This window comes from Myiozetetes cayanensis, unplaced genomic scaffold, assembly GCF_022539395.1.
Source record: "Myiozetetes cayanensis isolate MyiCay16 unplaced genomic scaffold, myiCay2020 scf1, whole genome shotgun sequence".
Lineage (NCBI taxonomy): Eukaryota > Metazoa > Chordata > Aves > Passeriformes > Tyrannidae > Myiozetetes > Myiozetetes cayanensis.
In genome coordinates, this window is record NW_026086604.1 from 107,040,666 (window position 1) to 107,059,192 (window position 18,527).

Consider the following 18,527-nt stretch of genomic DNA (forward strand, 5'->3'; position numbering starts at 1 on the left):
AAGCCCCATAATTAGTTTGAAAAAAAATTCTGTTTCATCCCTTACTTTCAAGGACTGACTCTGAGGTAATTCTTAGTAATTAACTGTACACAGAGCATGTTCCAGGGTCTCCATAGGGATGGTGCCACGAAGGAAAAATTGTGTGCAATTGCCATTTTTTAACACCAAAAAGGCAATTCTGTAATTGCCTTTGAACACCAAAAAAGGCAATTCTAGGGTCAGTGTAGACCACTTTATTCCAAGAATGAAGTGTGTTTGGTACTGAACACACAGCCCGCAGTCATTAGAACTGGCCTTTGAGGTGAGAAACTACAAGGACAAGCTCTCTGTCTCACATGAACCACATCTGTCTGCTCTGAAAACCCATCAAACACGTCAAACACGTAGCAGACCTACACACTGAAGCTCCTTTTCACCGTCTTCTCCGGTGGCAGTATTGATCCTTATCAGCTGAAAAGAAATAGTGAGGGTTTTGCACTGGTTATCTCAGAAAACAGTGGCACCTCCTGTGTCCACTCAGCCCATTACAGCTACTTCATTTTGTTTACTTTGTAATCTTCATAACACAGAAAATAAATGAGACATCAACAAGAATAACACCTCATCTGCAGTGACTTTACAATCTCATTTCTTCCTTAGTACTGCTCATAATTCTTCCTCCTCCTTTTTTTCCTTCTCAAACACACAGAGGAAAAATTTAATCTTTAAAGAACCATTTTAATAATGTCAGACAAAAATCAAAGGAAGAAACCACTGATTATGAAAATACTTGATTCCATCATACTCTGTTGTTTAAATATCACCAAGGAGTGTGCATGACTGACATCACCATAAGAAGCAAAAAGAAGATTCTGTCTGCTCTAGAAAGTCAGCTGTACTGACAGTTTGTGCATCTTTGCAAATATCAGGCACTTACAAAGACCATCAGTTTACTGGAACAAAACAGATAACTAAAGAGAAGTAAAATTCTTTAATTCAAAGCACTCCACTTTCAAGGTGCTGGCCTATAAAAAGTAGGTACTCCATGCCCATTAGGAAAAAAAAAAGAAGAAAATAAACATAAAAAGGATATATTAGAGGGAAAATGGCTCATTTTAAAACTATAGGTTAGTTAGAGGCCAACCAAAACAGCCTAAATTTTCCATATGTCCTTGTACTACTCAATTTACTTTAAGTCTTCAGAGACAGCAGAATGGAAGCAGTAAACTGGCTTTCTAAGAGGGGACAGATGGATACTACAAGGTCCCTCTCCACGTTACTGCTGTTTGGACCAGCAGGCATTTGAGTGCTCTCTTCTGCAGTTGTTCTCACTGCTCCTGTAAGAAACCAGCTGAAATTTTCCCGAAGTCACTTGCACAGAGGTCATAAAAAAAAATGAGGTCCACTCAATGCTAGCAGTGAGCCCAATCAGAGTAAAAGACGTTGATACCAACCAGGTGATAAAAGAAGCTGAAAGCGTCTTGTCTGTTGGCAGCTCTGAGCTACCAGACCCGAGAGTGAAACCACCAAGGTAGCAGGGGCTGTGCACCCCTTTTGTAGGCTCCTCTCTAGTTGCAAAACATGGTAAAAAAAGTGTTAAGAAGGTTACTATAGTGCAAGCAGCGTACAAGGACTACATTTTTACTAGACTGATGCAAACGTTACCTTCCAGTTGAGTTCAATTTCACAGTCCAATGCACATTTTAAAGCTACAGTTTTTATTTTTAAAAAGAACTTTAATATTTACCTCTGAGAGATTTTTAAAAACAAAACAAAGTCTTTGAAGAATTTAAAAAGTTGCCTCAGATAATCAGATTTCCTTTTTTTAAAGACTTGGTGTCAAATCAGTACGATTTGATGGAAAGGGAAGCAAAGTAGGGGAAAGATAAAGAAACACTCAAATCATTATAAATGGGTCAGCCGCATGTCTCTAACGAAGAGCTGGTGGCTGTAAGTTTCATACTGTATGGTTGCATTGATGTTAGGTTCATCTACAAATTCTATTTCGCAGGCCTGGGTGCTGCAAGGAGAACTCTCCAGCTCCAAGACTGTTATGTTGTTTGGCACCGATGAAACAAGTATATTCCTTGGAACATAAAGGGTCAACTGAGGACCACGGGCTGGCCAGTAGCGGCCAAGATTAAAGCCATTGATCCAAATTTGCCCCTGTTAAGAGAGAAAGAAAAAACAATGTTTTAATAATTTTTCAGATATCAAATGACAAAATAGCTTTAAGCATAATGCTCTTCATATAGCAACCAAATTTCCTTCATCTTTCAGTTTGATAGAACACAAGGACAGAAAATTGAGAAAATGCTGAAGACAGTAAAAATAATCTAAATTCCCTGAGCAGTTAAAGCTATTGTTAATATTTAAAAAGAAAGTGGTCAAATACTGCAGCAATTCCAAATATTACAATACTTACAAAAACGATTGCAGGTTCCTCGTGCTGAATTTTGCACCAAGTTTAAGATCAAAACAAACCTAAAAATTTTATTTGCTTGAAGCTGATTGTTAAAAGGAGAAGGAACTCACAGAAGAAAAATGCAGATCCTAATTCTGTTGTGGCTCTCCGTACAAGTGTAAGACTACACTACCTTGTTAGTCCCTTCCTGTTCCGTGATTTCATGGAAAAGCTACAGCTTGTCTAGACACATGAAACTTAAATGTCTCTTATACTTAGTCAACAAAAGTACTTGTGAAATCACACTGCAAGAAAGTACTGTATTTTGTTGCAGTTAAAATCTTCAGGGGTCTGCTAGTATTAGGTTAAATGAAATTGTGCTTAACTTGGCATAAAAAGTCCCTAAGTCGCTTTTTATAGTTGAGGTGGTCAGAACTCCTAGTTCAAAATATTGTCCTAACATCATGAATACCTTAAGTTCAAAAGATTTAAAAAAAAATGGCAAGGAGAAAAAGAAAAAAGTCAAAACAATCATTTATGCACCACGAAACAGACACACCAAAGTGACACAAATGCAGATTTTTCCAAAAGTCTATAAATTGGTGGGATGCAGAATGTTTAGTAAAACTGTAAACTGACTCTTACTGAGTTGAGCTGAGCTTTGCTTATTAAGTAAGATAGAAGGGAGGATATACAACTGATTTGGATAAATAACTTGCTTTTACTCCTTCAAAGTGTCCTTTCACTGTATGTCAAACAAGATTTCAGTGTCAAGGAAAGGAAGGGATGGGAACAGGTAACTGCATTTGTGTTTTCTTCTTTTACTTTGGCCTTTGGTAATCAAAATATAGAGGAAAAACTAATTCACAGCATTGATGTGCATTGATAAAAATAAAATTGTCTGAATCAGTGGAAAGTAAGGACTTCCGCTGAATTCAAGTAATTTCTAAAGTTTTCTGGGATAACTGAAACCAGAACAATATTTTAACAGGATTTATAGAGGCACAATGGTAATATGGTGAGTATTGCTGTTCAGGTTGTTTTAGAGGTATCTTTCTTGTGTTTCCTTTTTCAAGTATTTACAAAACCAAATTTTATGAAACACGCAAGGGAAACTTTTAAGGAGTTAGAACATTTGCAAATGCAGTTTAGTTATATCAGCTCTGTATCCACTTCCGTGGTATAAGATCCTATCTTGCATCATCCTGCCAAGGTGTTAATAAACTTTGACCCCAAAATTTTTTTCTTTAATCAAGTGAATCTTTATTCAAACCCTCTACTTTGCTGCTGTAGTAGTTCTAGAAGAAAACATAGCATTAATGCCAGCTCCACCCCCACACACCAAGACTAATTAGCGTACCCACTAGACAGACAGTAGCCCTCCTCCTACAGACACTGACAGTAAACCTGTGGGAAGTAGGTGTTTACTGTAGGAATCAACTGCATTCTAGTTCAAATGCTGGAGGCATGATCAGACAGGTCTCAGTTTCTGATCTTTATCAGTCACTGGTTGTAACACATTTTTGCAGTAAAGCTATAAACTTAAATTTCTCCATTCCGAATTGTCTTTATTAACACTGAAGTTTCTAAAGACCCTCAGGAATTTGTGTGCCCCAAACCAGCAAATTTTGACACTATATACACTACCAATGAAAACGCCCTAGACAAAATAAAAGAGGGAGAAACTTTATCTTCAGTAGCAAGATCTCCTTTAGCAGGCAAAGCAACAACAACCCACAATTTCACAGAAATCAAGAACAGTCCTGATTCCAAATCCTATTTTCTGTTGAGGAAAAAAAAAAAGTTCCAATAAATCTAACCATACGTTCAGCATGTATGCTCAAGGGCATCCTGATTCTTCAAGAGAGGGTGAAGGAGGTTTTATTACTAGCTAAGGGCTTAAAAACCACTGAAGGCAAGCGAGCTACAACAGGCCATGACTCTTAAGGCTGCAACCCTTCCTTCCAGGCTCTCCAACATGCTATATTCCTTGCCCTAGTATGCAAAGGCAAAACCATCATTAGGACTATCAGTTTCCTTGATAAGTGTTGCTTCCATGGTTTTCCAACATCTCAAATAGGTGAGTTTTAACCCCTATTCAGAATCCCTCTCCACACTTTGGTATCAGCAATTTATATAGTGCCACTCAAGGAATTAAGGCCCAAATACAGTGGGACCTGAGTGAAATTTATATCCTTAAGGTCCTCTGCCTTAAAGGTATTTAGTAATTGCTTAAGTTACCTGGAAGTCTCAGTTTTCTCACCCAGCATCACCTCAATCTTATTACTCCTAGAAATCTTATTAAAAACTCTGGACCAATCCATATAAAGCTTGAAGGATCAATTCATCAGCCCGACTTACAGTGCATCTGGGATTTCTCACCATGACTGATTTAGAGGGTATACAAACTATGTAAAACAAAGGTTTCTATAGATCAGAGAAAAAGATCTTCACCAATACATAAGAATTCTTGGACTAATTTGCCATTTTAAATATGGGTTTGCCAATAGTCAGGTATGGCCACCACGCTTCCTAAAGATTTATGACCGGTGGGGTCATGGAATTTACTGAAAAAATCTCAGATTCCAGTTGCCATGCAAAAGAAGCTATTTTTAAATTTTATTTAGTGACTGTGTGAGACATGCACATCTACGCAGGAACAGGGACCAAGTCAGACTTCCTCATCCAAGCTCAGTGCCAGCAACACTAAGCGCTTGCAATGAATCACAGTCCTCTGCGTATTGTAAAGTGCTTTAACCACTACAATACTCATAGATAGGACGATCAACAGAGACTCTTTTTCCTACTTTATTTTAATAGCAGTAAAATAATTGTTTCAGAAAGGGACAGGTTTGCTGCCTAACACTGTCACTTCCCTAAACCCTGGATTTAAACGCTTAGGCTTCCAAGAGGAGTGGTACTTCAGTGCACACATTCTGCTACCTCTGTCCCACCAGCAAGCTGAGCTGCTCCTTACCCATCCTGCATGCTGGTGGTTTCAAGCATGGCACTGTGAAAACACACTCCTTGCTGTTCTAGCTATGCTCCAGCCCTGTGAGAAGTTCCCATTAACAGAGATCTGTCCGCAGGCTTCCCACAGCCCACCACTAAAACCAACTTCCACCCACCCACAAAAGGTGGACTTTGATTGTCCATAGAAGTTTCAATAGCTTTCCAAGCAGACTTTGAGTTTTTACAGCAAAAAGTTGTACCTTTGTCCAGCCAGGAAAACTGACATAGGTGTCTTGTGGCAAGTCTGGAATCCCTCCAGGAATTGAAAGACTACCGGTGTAAAACGTAGGTACTTCGTCATTCAGTGGATTGCCAACAAATCTCTCCGGCTGATCAAAGAGAGGAACAATGCCATAGTTCACTGCTGCATCTATGTCTAGAGGATACATTTCCCATCCAACAAGTACATCTTGAGCAAGAGTTAAATTTGAAACTAGACCCTAAAAAGAAGAAAAAAAACCAACACCAAAATATAAGATAATTAGCTTACCTTATTGAAGCTATTTGTCTGCAACTATAAATCAGTCAGGAATAAAAACTGAATCAAAGTACTTGCAACAGCTGGCTGCCAATCTGTGTATGAGAAAGCCAAGCATCTGGTCTTCACCAAGTTATAAGTTCTGCTTAAGAATAAAGGGCTTAATTTTTTCTCTGTGAGAGATCTGTTCATCTTCAAAGTTTTAAGCTTTCATTGATACCCAAGAGGTTTTTTTCAAACTTTTTTCCTGTAACTGGGAAAACTTTTATTTTGCCTTAACGTTAACATGATTACAAAACCTAGGGCTTAACAAAAAGCAGAAGCAACATTAAGCATCATTAAGTCTGTGATACCATCATTTGGTAACACTGAGTCACTAACCCAAGACATTAACCTGCACAATAGCAGAGAAAGTGGTATTTACTTCCTACAAATTTTCTCCAGATAAGATAAAAGTATCACAAAAACCAATGCACATGCCCAATTCAGTGACATACTTTAAGCTTACAGTCAGCTTTAAGACCACAGAGTCCCATTTCATTTCCATGGAACCACACACACATTGGTTCACACCACACCAGGGTACTTGCACAACGAACGCAAAAGCAAGATAAGGTCATGATTTAAGAAGAATGAAAGGAACATTAAGTTACCCCTGCACACATCCTAATTGTGTTGTAGTAGTAGTTCTTTAAGTGGTGTTTCAGTGCAATGCAAGGGGTTGATTTTAACTGCTTGAATAGACCTTGCATAGAAGCTGTTTTTAAGCACAACTTAAGTTCTGTTGCAAACACCACATGTCAAACAGGAACAAGCAAAACCACAGTTTCTATGGCTTTGGAGGGCTGATACTATGTTGTGTGTCTGCTGTGATGTCTAATAAGCATTGCATTGACTCCACAGACCTCATCACCTGTATGAGTACTAAGTGGTTTTTCTTTCCTTTACCTAGATGTCCACTTCGCGGAACAGGAGCTTATTTTTCTTATGTCAAAATAAAATATCTGCAGAGTGTTAAGTGACAAAACTTTTCTACACAATCTAGTCTGTATTCTGCCTAGTAGCCAACTGAAGTAATGCAATGTCACTTTAGGTTGAACCTTCTAACCTGCCCCCTAAGCTCATCAGTAGGCACTATGAACAGAATCATTTTTAGAATGATATGAACTGCCTACTAAACATTTTTACTTTGATCTGCATAAGAATGCACATTCAATGGTCCAGATGTAGATATAAATTTTCCAAGTATAACTGAGACACAGATGGCAGTGAGCATGTGAAAAGATAGAAAAAATCAGAAACCATGCTGTTCCTTCTTTTGTGTCCTTCAACAACAAGACTTAGGTTAGCAGAACATTTTAAAACCAAAATCCTTTTAAGAATCCTTCACAAAAGCTAAATGCCTATTTTGATTTCAAGCTCAAAAAAGTGATAAAAACCCCAGCCAAACAAAACCCTGAAAACCATCCTGTTTGCTTAAAAATGCGAGGCTTCACAAGGCAGGAACTTCTTCCACTAATGTGATTTTCGAAAGCACAAAATATCTAAAACCCAAGGTATCATTACTTTCAGTTTTCAAAATCAACACAAAGAACAGCATGATGGAGGAATTCTATGGGAAGAAGCACTGCACACAGTCCAAAGCTATCTGAGAAAGGCCGCCTTTTTTTACACAGAAGGATCCTGGTTTTAAACGATTATTCTCACCAGGGACACGTCTCCTAAACTTGCTTTCACTCTTAAATCTTTAAACGGTTGAAACCCTGGTATAAGTGTGAATTTCAGCTCAACCACAGCAGCACCGAGCACCTCCCTAATCCAACCTCTAACACCCTATTTTGTTACCTTAATTTAGCATTAAGCACATAAGTTTATCACCTGTCCTGTTATTAAACACAAAAAAATATTGCTGCTGCTTCAACATGAAAGCAAAACACTGGGATACTAGCTTTCCTCAACTACCAGTCAGATAAGGGTGAAGTGCCTTGAAGAGACAGCATGGACAGAGTTGGCACTACTGCTACCCAGCTGTGTCCTAATAATATCAAAACCAAAAAAAAATGGCATGCTGTGAACTGTACACAGCCCAAACACAATGCAAGACTGGCCTCTACAGCACTCCCCTCTTTTATCAACTATCACACAGCACTGGGGGATCCCATTAAGTCTAAAACCAAAAAAGTTTACTTTTTGCCCCTGCCCTTCCTAGTGCTCTGTTAGTGGCCCCCCATGGTACTGTGTTTTCATGGTAAGGTTTTGGTAGCAAGGGGAGCTGCAGGTGGGGCTTTTGTTAGAAGATGCCAGAAGCTGCCCCATGTTGGAGAAAGACAGTTCCAACTGACTCCAAGACAGACCCACTGCTGAGCCCATCAGTGACACTGGGAGTGCCTCTGTGATGACATATTTAAGTATGGCTAAAAACCCCAAACCTGCGTAGCAGCCGTGAGACAGGAGTGAAGAAAAATGAAAAGAAAGAGCCCCAGGGTCAGTAGAAGAGGAGGGGGAGAACGTGCTCTAGGTGCAGGAGCAGAGATTCCCCTGCAGACAACAGTGACACAGCTTGTCCCATCACAGCTCATGGAGCAGGTGGAGCAGGTATCCATCCACCTGCAGCATGAGGAGGACCCCAGGCCAGAGCACTTGGATGTCCCCAAAGGAGGGTGTGACCTTGTAGAAGCCTGTGCTGGAGCAGGCTCCTGGCAGGACCTGTGGACCCGTGGAGAGCAGCCCACGCTGGAGCAGGTTTGCTGGCAAGACTTGTGACCCGGTGGGGACCCACACTTGAACAATCTGTTTCTGAGGGACTGCACCCTGTGGAAGGGACCCATGCTGGAGCAGTGCATGAAGAACTGCAGCCCATAGTAAGGATGCACACTGGAGAAATTTGTGAAGGACTGTCTCTCGTAGGTAGGGCCCCATGCTGGAGCAGGGAAGAGTGTGAGGAGGAAGGAACAACAGAGAGAGCGTGTGATGAACTAACTGCAACCCCCATTTCTTGTCCCCTTTCCTTGCTCAAGGGGAGGAGGTAAAAGAATCTCGAGTGAGGTTGAGCCTGGGAAGAAAGGAAGGGTGTTTTTAAGATTTGTTCTTATTTTTCATTATCCTGCTCTGTTTAATTGGCAATAAATTGATTTCCCTGAGTTAAGCCCGTTTTCCCCATGAGAGTAATCGCTGAGTGATCTCCCTGTCTTATCTTGAACCACAAACTTGTAGTATTTTTCCCCCCTCTCCTGTTGATGGAGGAGTGACACAGTGGCTTTGTGGCACATGGTTGCAGCCAAGGTCAACTCACCACAGCCACTCATGCACAGAGGTGGCAGTCCCACACCCAGAAGAATTTGGAAGCTTTCTAAAAATTATCTCTAACATCTGACCAGTCCAAATCTGAACTGGCACTTTTGCATGATAAAGGGCTTGTGAGACAGCCTTTTCCAGCCACACTGAAATTATTACAAGGGCACACTGCTGACAAATGGAATGGGACAGGGAGAGAGATACAAGAGTGTACATATGTACACATACAAACCTCAAAGCCACCCACCCACCAAATGCAATCCCAGGATTTACAAACCTCAAAGTATAATCAAGTCCTAGACCAATTTCCAACCCATTTATGGAGTTTATACAAGCAGTTTTGCACATTTTAAAATGTTAGCTACCGGCTTAACTCAATCTGAAAGTCTTGTGGGCGACAACATAAGTGAACCAACAAAAAAAGTTTAAAATATGTCTGGCAGTTTTTTATTTCACATTGATTTCAGTGACTGGAAAAACTCAAATGAAAACCAGTGAGTAGTTATATTTTGAGGTAAAGTTCCAGCTGTGTAATCCTGACCTTTTTGCTCTTTCTACCCCATTACTTTCTTTTTAACCTGTGGAAAAGAATAAAAACCATTACAATCCCATAACTCCATTGATTTTACTTACCTTAAAGTCATTATTGTATCTACCAAAGTTGACTCGGCCCATATTCTCTACCAAGAGGTCCAGATTTGCTCCAGCCGTTCCAGTTATATTTATAGTAAGTGACTTGTCCCTTTCAAGGACACCCTGAGGAACCTAGAGAACAACAAAAATACCCTGTTATTTGTTTTTTTCAACTTGCATGAAGAAAATAAAAATGGCAAAAGAAAAAAAAAGGACTTTAAAAAAAAATTTTCTGAACTGCTATGTCAATGTTCACATTTCAGTACACAATAAATGGATGTGCTAGTGGGTTTTGATGTACCTGAATCACAAAAAGCAAGTTCCCGAATTTAGTCTACTGACTAAGAAGATTTTGGCAATATCACTGATTTAAAGGGGCTTCATCTTCCAATTAAGAGTGTATCAATATTTAGTTCTGTTTGTTCCTATTCCCACAACATAAGGAAAAAAGAGCTTGACCTGGACATAAAAGGTGATGAGAGTTCAGCATAGGTCACATAATAATTAAAAAAATAGGTGATAAAAGTCCATGAATTTATATTAATTCTCATTAAGAAGGAATAAAACCCTGCTTATGGGAAGAAAGTTCACATTCCGTACAATAAACTTTTTTTTCCCCTGAAACTGTGATCAGAAGCCAGTTTCATAAGGTAAGACATAGACTCAAGCTTTCTCTTCCTCCCACCCTCAAAGGAAAAAATAAGAGAATAATAATTAAAAAAAAATATTTATGGAAATACTGCAGAAAGCCACCAAGCATATACATCATTAACACATCTCATGAACTTGCAAGTAAACCCTTTCTCTAGGTCTTTTACTCACTTAATTCATGAATCTGTATCAACATTCAAATTTCAAAAATGGCAAGATAACAGTCACGTTTTCTCCAATACAAATTTGAGCATCTGATATGAAATAACTATATACTTCCTTATTTCCTTTGTGTAATTAAATAAGATCAGGGTTGTCTTGGTAATCTAGAGAAGGGAGGAAAAAAACTCTGTAGATTGCATCCATGACTCTCATGAAGGCCACTCGTGGTAGAAATGAACACCAGCAAGCAGTGCTTTTACCCCATCGACAGAGACATAGGCACGATCGTGGACTCCGTTTAAAGGTGAAGACAGTTCTGTTGGCTCCGTACAGTTTTTTGGAAGTGTAGTTCGGTACAGTACAAACCCAAAATACTAGGAGAAAAAAAGAAAAGAAAGGAAAAAAAAAAAAAAGCAGATTCATGAACCAAATAATTCCGTAGTTTCAGTTCAGGTCAGAATTAGAAATATCCCTACGTGGTTGGATTGAAATGTTAACTTTCATTCACTTCAGATAGCATCTATCACAGACACCGCTTCAGATTCAAATTCACTTTGACCTTTAGGTAATGGGTGTAAGTCCCACAGAGTTTCCACTTCTAAATTTCATCAGAAGATTTACGCAACTTTAAAAGATAAGGCTGTATCTAAGAGGTATTTCCTCAATAAAAACAAAGTAGTTAATGACCAACAGTATTATTTCTTCATTAAAATCAGTGAAAAGATAGCTGGAAAATCCCTTCATAACTGACTTCACTGTCACCCACTGCCCATAAATTGACATGTTCATCAAGTCAATATTATCTAATATTATCTAATTATCCATTATCTTTAACTATCTAATTATCTATTATCTTTAAATACTGCATGGTTTACATCAGGAACATTTAGGAATATTTTTCACTAAATTCCTCATCAGGAACAGAAAAAAATGTCATAGCCATTACTGGGACCTGGACAGGCTGGAGAGTTGGGTGGAGAGGAGACTAATGAAGCTCAAAAAAGGCAAGTGCAGGGTCCTGCACCTGGGGAAGAATAACCTCACGCAGTTGTACATGTTGGGGGCTCACCTACTGGAAAGCAGCTCTGCAGAGAAGGAGCTGGGGGGTCCTGGTGGACAACAAGTTGTCCATGAGCCAGCAGTGTGCCCCTGTGGCCAAGAAGGCCAATGGTATCCTGGGGTGCATTAGGAAGAGCACTGCCAGAAGGTCAAGGAAAGTGATTCTGCACCTCTACTCAGCCCTGGTGAGGCTATGTCTGAAATGCCATGTCCAGTTCTGGGGTCCTCAGTTGAAGAAGGACATGGAACTACTGGAGAGGGTCCAGCAGAGGGCTATGAAGAAGGGCTATAAAAAACCCCCAGCAGTCTCTTAAAAATCTGAAAGTCAATACTTCAGAGAGGAGAGAAATAAAGGTGAAAGCCTGGACAGCACAGGTACCTACATTCACAGGAAGAAGAAAACCTCAGGTGCAAAACAGGAGCACTGTAGAATACAGAAAGGCCTCCAATACAAAAATCCTGGATTCCTGTATAATACTATTACTTCTGTGCTGGGATAAGGTGTAAGACATCATGTAAGAAGAGTAACACCACAAAGGGTTGTTCAAATAAACATTACAAAATTACTGCAAAGTGGCTGCTGAAGGAATCCTTACCTGCTTTAGCTGAACAAAGGTCAATGGGTAAGTGCTTTTCACTGGTCCAGAAGGTGACAGCCCATCAAGAACCTGCACCACAGTGCCCACCTGCAGCACAGAAAAAGCAGATATGTGAAGGTTAGTAAGTTTCAGTCCAAATACAACAGCTTGCATACCACCAAGCCAGCTTGCTGCATCTGTCTAGAAAGTTAATAAATCTTTACATCATCCTTGCAGACACATTAATAATCCAATACAGTACAGACAACTGATGAACTCTGAAAGGACCATGCTATGTGTGTAGCAATGTTTTAAAAAAGTAGATGTTATAAACTTGCTATGCATTCATTAAAAGAAAAATGACCCTTTATTATTTAACAAGAACTAACCCAGGAGTTTCTCACCAAATTTTTATAAACAAACACAACTGCTCTGGACAATTATTAGAAAACAACTATATTATCTAAATTTTGCTCAATTATAGTTAGAATCAAGTTAGGGAAAATGTCACTGATATCTATTGAGTTACTCTGAAATCATTCAGAGCTAAGTAGGGATACAATTTGCTTCCATCAAGAGCTATCCAAATTGATTTTACCCTATTTAGTCTTAAATTATTTTAGAAATTTCAAGGCTGTCATTCAGTTGTCACATGTAAGTAGTTGGACTGATTTTAGTAAGACCGGGAGCAAGGTTTAGGGTAGTCAGATACATAAATACCTTGCTGAATGAGGGCTTTGAGGTTTACAATTGAATTGCCTTTTGTTGCCATCCACAATTTCCTTTTGAAATTACAGAGTTTTACACCAATCTACAATTCTGTCTCAAAGTCCACGATCAGTTTTAGGTTAGTCAAAATGTCCACAATATGCCTACTGTCTTACAATCTCAAAAAATCAAATTTTTCCTGCAAGATGTCAACCTGTTTCACCAGAATTATTGTCACTGTTCAGTGGTGTTCAGTTCACATTCAAAATACTTCTCAAACACAGATTTACATTCAAATGCTTGAGAAAAAAAACCAGAAAAAAAAATTCAGGTTTTTAAAGTCTTGCAAAACTGTACTGCAAGAGCATTCACAGCAATTCAAACCTCTGAGGCTAATTCAGTAACAGAACTATTGAATTTTGTGAGAACATACACGAAAATAGTGCTGAAATATTAAAATGTACGTACAGCATTTTGCAGTGAGCAACAGAAGCCAGCATGTATCATCTATGTACACCTAATTAATTCTGCAGTATAGTACTGGTTTTGGCTGGGATACAGTTAAATTTCTTCACAGTAGTTAGCATGGGACTGTGTTTCAGATTCTTGCTGGAGGCAGCATTGATAACACAGGGATGTTTTTGTTACTGCTGAGTCCAGCTTACACGGGGTCAAGGGCTTTTCTGCTTCTCTCACCACCCCCCCAGAGAGCAGGCTGGGGGTGCACAAGAAGTTAGGAGGGGACACAGCTGGGACACCCCCCGTGACCACAGGGATATCCCATATCATATGGTGTCATGCTTGGCAATAGAAGCTGGGGAAAAAGGAAGAAGGCGGAGATGTTTGGAGTGACAGTGTTTATCTTGGCAGGTTACCAATACACATGAACTATTCAAAAGGTGTGATGTGGCACTCAGGAGCATGGTTTAGTGGTGAACAGGGTGGTGCTGGGTTAACCCTTGGACGTGACAATCTCTGAGGTCTTTTCCAACCCTAATGATTCTGTGATGGAGCCCTGTTTTCCTGGGGATGGCAGAACGATTCCCTGTGGACAGGTAGTAGTAAATGAAATTCTTATCTCGCCTTACTTATGTGTGCAGTTTTCACTTCACTTATGCCTGCAATTTTTGCTTTACCTACTAAACCATCTTTATATCTCAACCCACTAGTTTTCACACCTCTACCTTTCTGATTCTCTCCCCCACCGCACTGGGGGAGAGCGAGCGAGCAGCGTGTGGTGCTCAGCTGCCTACCAGGATTAAACCACAACAAGCATGTAGACACAGATCTAAAGAGACTTTTAAAATGAGCTTATCTTAACCCTAGATAGGAACAAGAAAGCAAAAGGATGCCATAAGTATACAAAAGGTAATGTCATTGCTACCTGCAGGTTGGGTCACTCTCGCTAGCCTACAGCTAAGCATGTTAACTCAGGCAACAAGCCTGATGGTCACAGTGTCATCCACCTATGTGCATTAATAGTCTTAGCCCGGGTGGACAGTGAAATCAGAAATGAATGTAAGCAGCATTAAGACACACACGCAGTCACCTGAACGAGCTACTAACTGGCAATGAGTGCTGCTCTGTGCCTTGCTGAACTGAGTATTAGTAGCTTGTACATGTGCCTTTTTGACTTAGTTTTTAAGTTCCTGCTACCAAGAGGGCTTCTATTCTGAATACAGGTCAACCACATATGATTCACTCAGGGACTGGGCTGGTAGAAGCTTGTTTCTTTGAAACTTCAATATATTACTTTTGTTCAGCTTTTCAGTCTTCAGTTGTGCATACAAAAAAACCCTCAAGAGCTGGTCTCGCTGCAAGTTCCCATTTACTGCTACTTAGTGGACAATCAGCATCACAACAGAAACCTAACAGTGAATTTAAAAATCACAAATATTGTCAGGAGTTTTTAAAAACAACCCGAAAAGCAACAAATGACTACTAACAAAAAATAGTAACACTTTAGAGCAAAGTCTTCAAAACCGAAGTGTAAGGTTAAGCATGAAAAAGAAACAAAATAGCTCCAGCTGCTGTTCTGCTTTTGCTTGCCCTCATTCATCATCTTCTGCACTTCTCTTTTGCATCTATGCAACAAGACTTTTTCCTTATCACCTGCTTTCCTGTCTTCTGCTCTTATATAACAATGTCAGTGTCTCCAGCATATTTTAATAAACTATATTTTTTCCCACCCTGGAGGATTCTTTAAAATAATTCAATAGCTCAAACAAGCTCAAATTAACAACCGCTTGATGAGTAGAGTTGGTACTTAGGGACTAAACTGTCACAGAATATCTTGTGGGGAAAAAAAATCAATAGAGTACAGTTTGCTCTGGTTACATGTACTTCTGGACCTCAGCTGCACAGTGAAGCTGCACACAGTACCTGTTTTAGCACTGTCACTGCAAATGATATAGCTGGGAAGTTTACTGTTACCAAAGTCATGTCCTGTTATTTAAAATACTCCCTCTCTGATATTCACCCAAATACATTCAGGCTTCTCCATACAACAAGGTGCATTGGACCTAGTCCCAGCAGAGGCTAGAATGGAGTTGGGAGGAAGACTTTGGCTGGGATGGCACAAATCCTCTGTGATTTGAGACTCATCCTGTATTGTGGGGTAGCCAAGCAGAGCAAACTGCTGCTGAAGCTAAGCAACAGGTCAGAGATCAAAAAGCTGCTTTTCTCACAGAAAACAGTTCTGGACGTTTTCACTGCAGATGGCAGTATATGTACAGGCATGACAGAAACCTCATGCCTGGCAGTTTACACGTGCCATCTGGATTCCTAAAACCGCTGTGTGGAGAGTAAAACACTTCCTCTCAATAAAGCAAGAAGCATAGAAGGTGAAGGAACATGGTTCCCCATGTGATGGCCAGGTCAAAGCTGTGATATTTGAGCAACTTTGGTCACCTGACTCCTTTGTAAGATGGGTGTCTGGACCAGGCACCCAGCAGCATTCATTTCTTGAAGGCATGAAAGAGAAAGTTCATCATTCTAGTGAAACTGGACAGCTTATCTGAGAGCCATGAACCATGAGAAGATCAGAGTCAAAATCTGATAGCTGCGCTCCTAACTGCTGGCAACCCTAGACAGCAGCCACAGTGGTGGATGTACTGATAAGTGCATATAATTAGTCACTACTGCCAGGGGTTGCTGAAAATTATATAGATCTGTTTCAACATCACTGGTGAACCACTTTTTGCAATAAAGTATTTCTGCCCACCAATTGAGCAGAATGACATGAAAATGCCTGCAAAGCCATATCACTACCAAGTTTTGCAGCGCTTCAGTTGCAGTACATAACACATCAGATATATTGCTAACTAGAAAAATTGCTGCCAAATTAAATTACAAAGTATAAAATCAAAGCATTAGGAGTTACGGTAGCCAGTACACTAACTGCAGTAATCCTCCATCTCAAAATTTGACTGTGCCCAGCAGAAGGAATACAGACAAGTTCATACCTGCTCTCTCTTCTGTTGCCCTTAAAACCACTCTCTTCACTCACTTCAGGAACCTACTTCTCAACCATATCTCACAAAAATTGTCCTTGGTCCCAAAACAGTGGTGATATGGACAAACTCCAGATACCTACAAGCTGATCAGCTACAGTACTGTTGTTGTACAGGATATAGTAGGGTTGGGTTTAGCATGCTAGGTTCTGTGTGCTTCTCCCTCAGCAAGAAACCAATTTAATTTTTCTCATCAGCTACAGATTTGCACAAATCTTGTAAGAAACTTTATAAGACACCCAAATTTATCAAAATGTTCCATATTCAAAATTTAAACGCATAGAAGTACTTGAAAGTTATGTATATCCTACCTGCTGCTTCTACTTTAGAGGCGTCACCAGCTACAGAAACAGTTTTTGCTTATAGCTCTTATGGTAACATTCCCCCAGCTACATTACTCATACATGAGTTATCTTCGATAACTGTGACTCTATTGCGTTAATAATATATTAATCTCAGTTAAGTAAAACTTCAGGTACATATGCATATTGTAAAAAATCACCTTTTTATATCCAGTTAAGATGCATTTTCTCATTTTCCAACATGGCCATGATTCCTAACTTCCAAGTTCTGTTCTCTCCTTCCTGAAAGTTTGCTTTCAAGATTTTCCTCTTTATTTTGTATTATATCTAGATTTTGCCATAACAGCCTTACAAACATTTTTTTGGTAAAAAGCAAACACAGAGCGTTACAAAAGATACATATTACAGATGTTAATTTACCTTCTGCAAGCGAACCTTCCCATATGCAAATTTGGGTGTTGTTGGAGGGATAATACCTTCTGGTAACTGCTTATACTGAAACGAGAAGAAGGAAAAAAATACACTCAAAACTTAAATACCAACACATTTCACCTGAATTCTCACTTTACAACTTACAAACTTTGTAAAGTTTGTAATCAGAACTTCGGCTAAAAGAAAACAATCTCACTAAAGGTTACAGATGCATCTAGTCTTAAGATGGAGGAGGTTTTTTTAAAGAAAAAATCTGACTTGATCACATGTAGTATAAATTTTTTAATAACTATTCAACTGGAGGTACCGGTAAAAGGCATAACAAATAAACTGGCTGCCAAAGAATCACAGTGCCCTTGGAGCCCTCCTGTGGCTTCAGCCTGAGTTAATTCTACAACTCTTCTGCAGTCATCTCCCCAGTCCATGGGGGCTTGAGTGAACATTTCAAAATCTGCAAGACAGTATTTTCACCTGACCCTTCCTTAGCAGCACTTCCATATAGGAATTTTTAGCCTCTTATGCCTTTCCTGCTACTCCATTACTTCCTAGGCTGGGGTCTTTGAGAAGCAGGCCTTGAGAACACAGCTCCACGAAGCTCTGAGGTCCCACCTTTATCTTCCTTCTAGTCCTGGTCTACATAACTGTCCAATCAATCACAGGGAAACATGACAAGGAAACACTGACCTGTTACACTTCTGGTTACTTCTTGCCTGATGTCAGGACTTACCACCTGACATCAGCAGAGAGAAGGGATGCACGGCATCCACTACTTTCTTGGACACCTTTGAGGAGTGGTAGACCAGATCAGGCTTTCTGCCCCATAACCTAGCCTTCTCTTTTGTGAGCCTACAACCTTCTTTTCTCCTTGCAATCATCCTCTTCTTCCTTTCTTGCCATTATTTGTCTCATGTAACGTCCACTCTTCTCATCTGTTCTTTCATTTACTAAACATTGCCCTGTCTGCACATTAGAGAGAAAAACCTTCTGCAGGCGAGATACCCATGTAAACAAGCAATCTAAGCCTACATTTTAATACACATCACAAGTGACTGCCCTTGCGAAGGCTGCACATCTGCATATTCTGAGTGCTTACTTTGGCAGATTTTGTTTTAAAAATTAATTTCGTGAGTGGTTGAAAGCAATTTTTTTCTAAAGAGATTTTACTTTGATTTCAGCTGGAATGTTTTAGGACAACACATGATTTTCTAGGTTTACACATGGTATAGCCAGCATCAAACTCAGGCTCAAAAGCTTGGCTTGGCACCAAGACAAGGGGTCTTTTTAATTGGCCTTTTTCTTTTTTTTTTTTTTTTAAACAGGCCA

General features: G+C 39.7%; 1 protein-coding gene across 1 annotated transcript in view; it reads right to left on the minus strand.

Annotated features, from left to right (window-relative positions):
• Positions 1-696: 696 nt before the first annotated feature.
• The window catches only part of GLB1 (galactosidase beta 1), a 41,224-nt gene continuing 23,393 nt past the window's right edge, over positions 697-18,527 (minus strand). The window contains exons 11-16 of the mRNA XM_050310118.1: positions 17,193-17,267; positions 12,269-12,358; positions 10,874-10,987; positions 9,801-9,932; positions 5,596-5,835; positions 697-2,145 (exon numbers count right to left, since the gene is read on the minus strand). Coding sequence (XP_050166075.1) covers positions 1,885-2,145; positions 5,596-5,835; positions 9,801-9,932; positions 10,874-10,987; positions 12,269-12,358; positions 17,193-17,267 — 912 coding nt within the window. The 3' untranslated portion in view covers positions 697-1,884. The remainder of the gene's footprint in view (positions 2,146-5,595; positions 5,836-9,800; positions 9,933-10,873; positions 10,988-12,268; positions 12,359-17,192; positions 17,268-18,527) is intronic.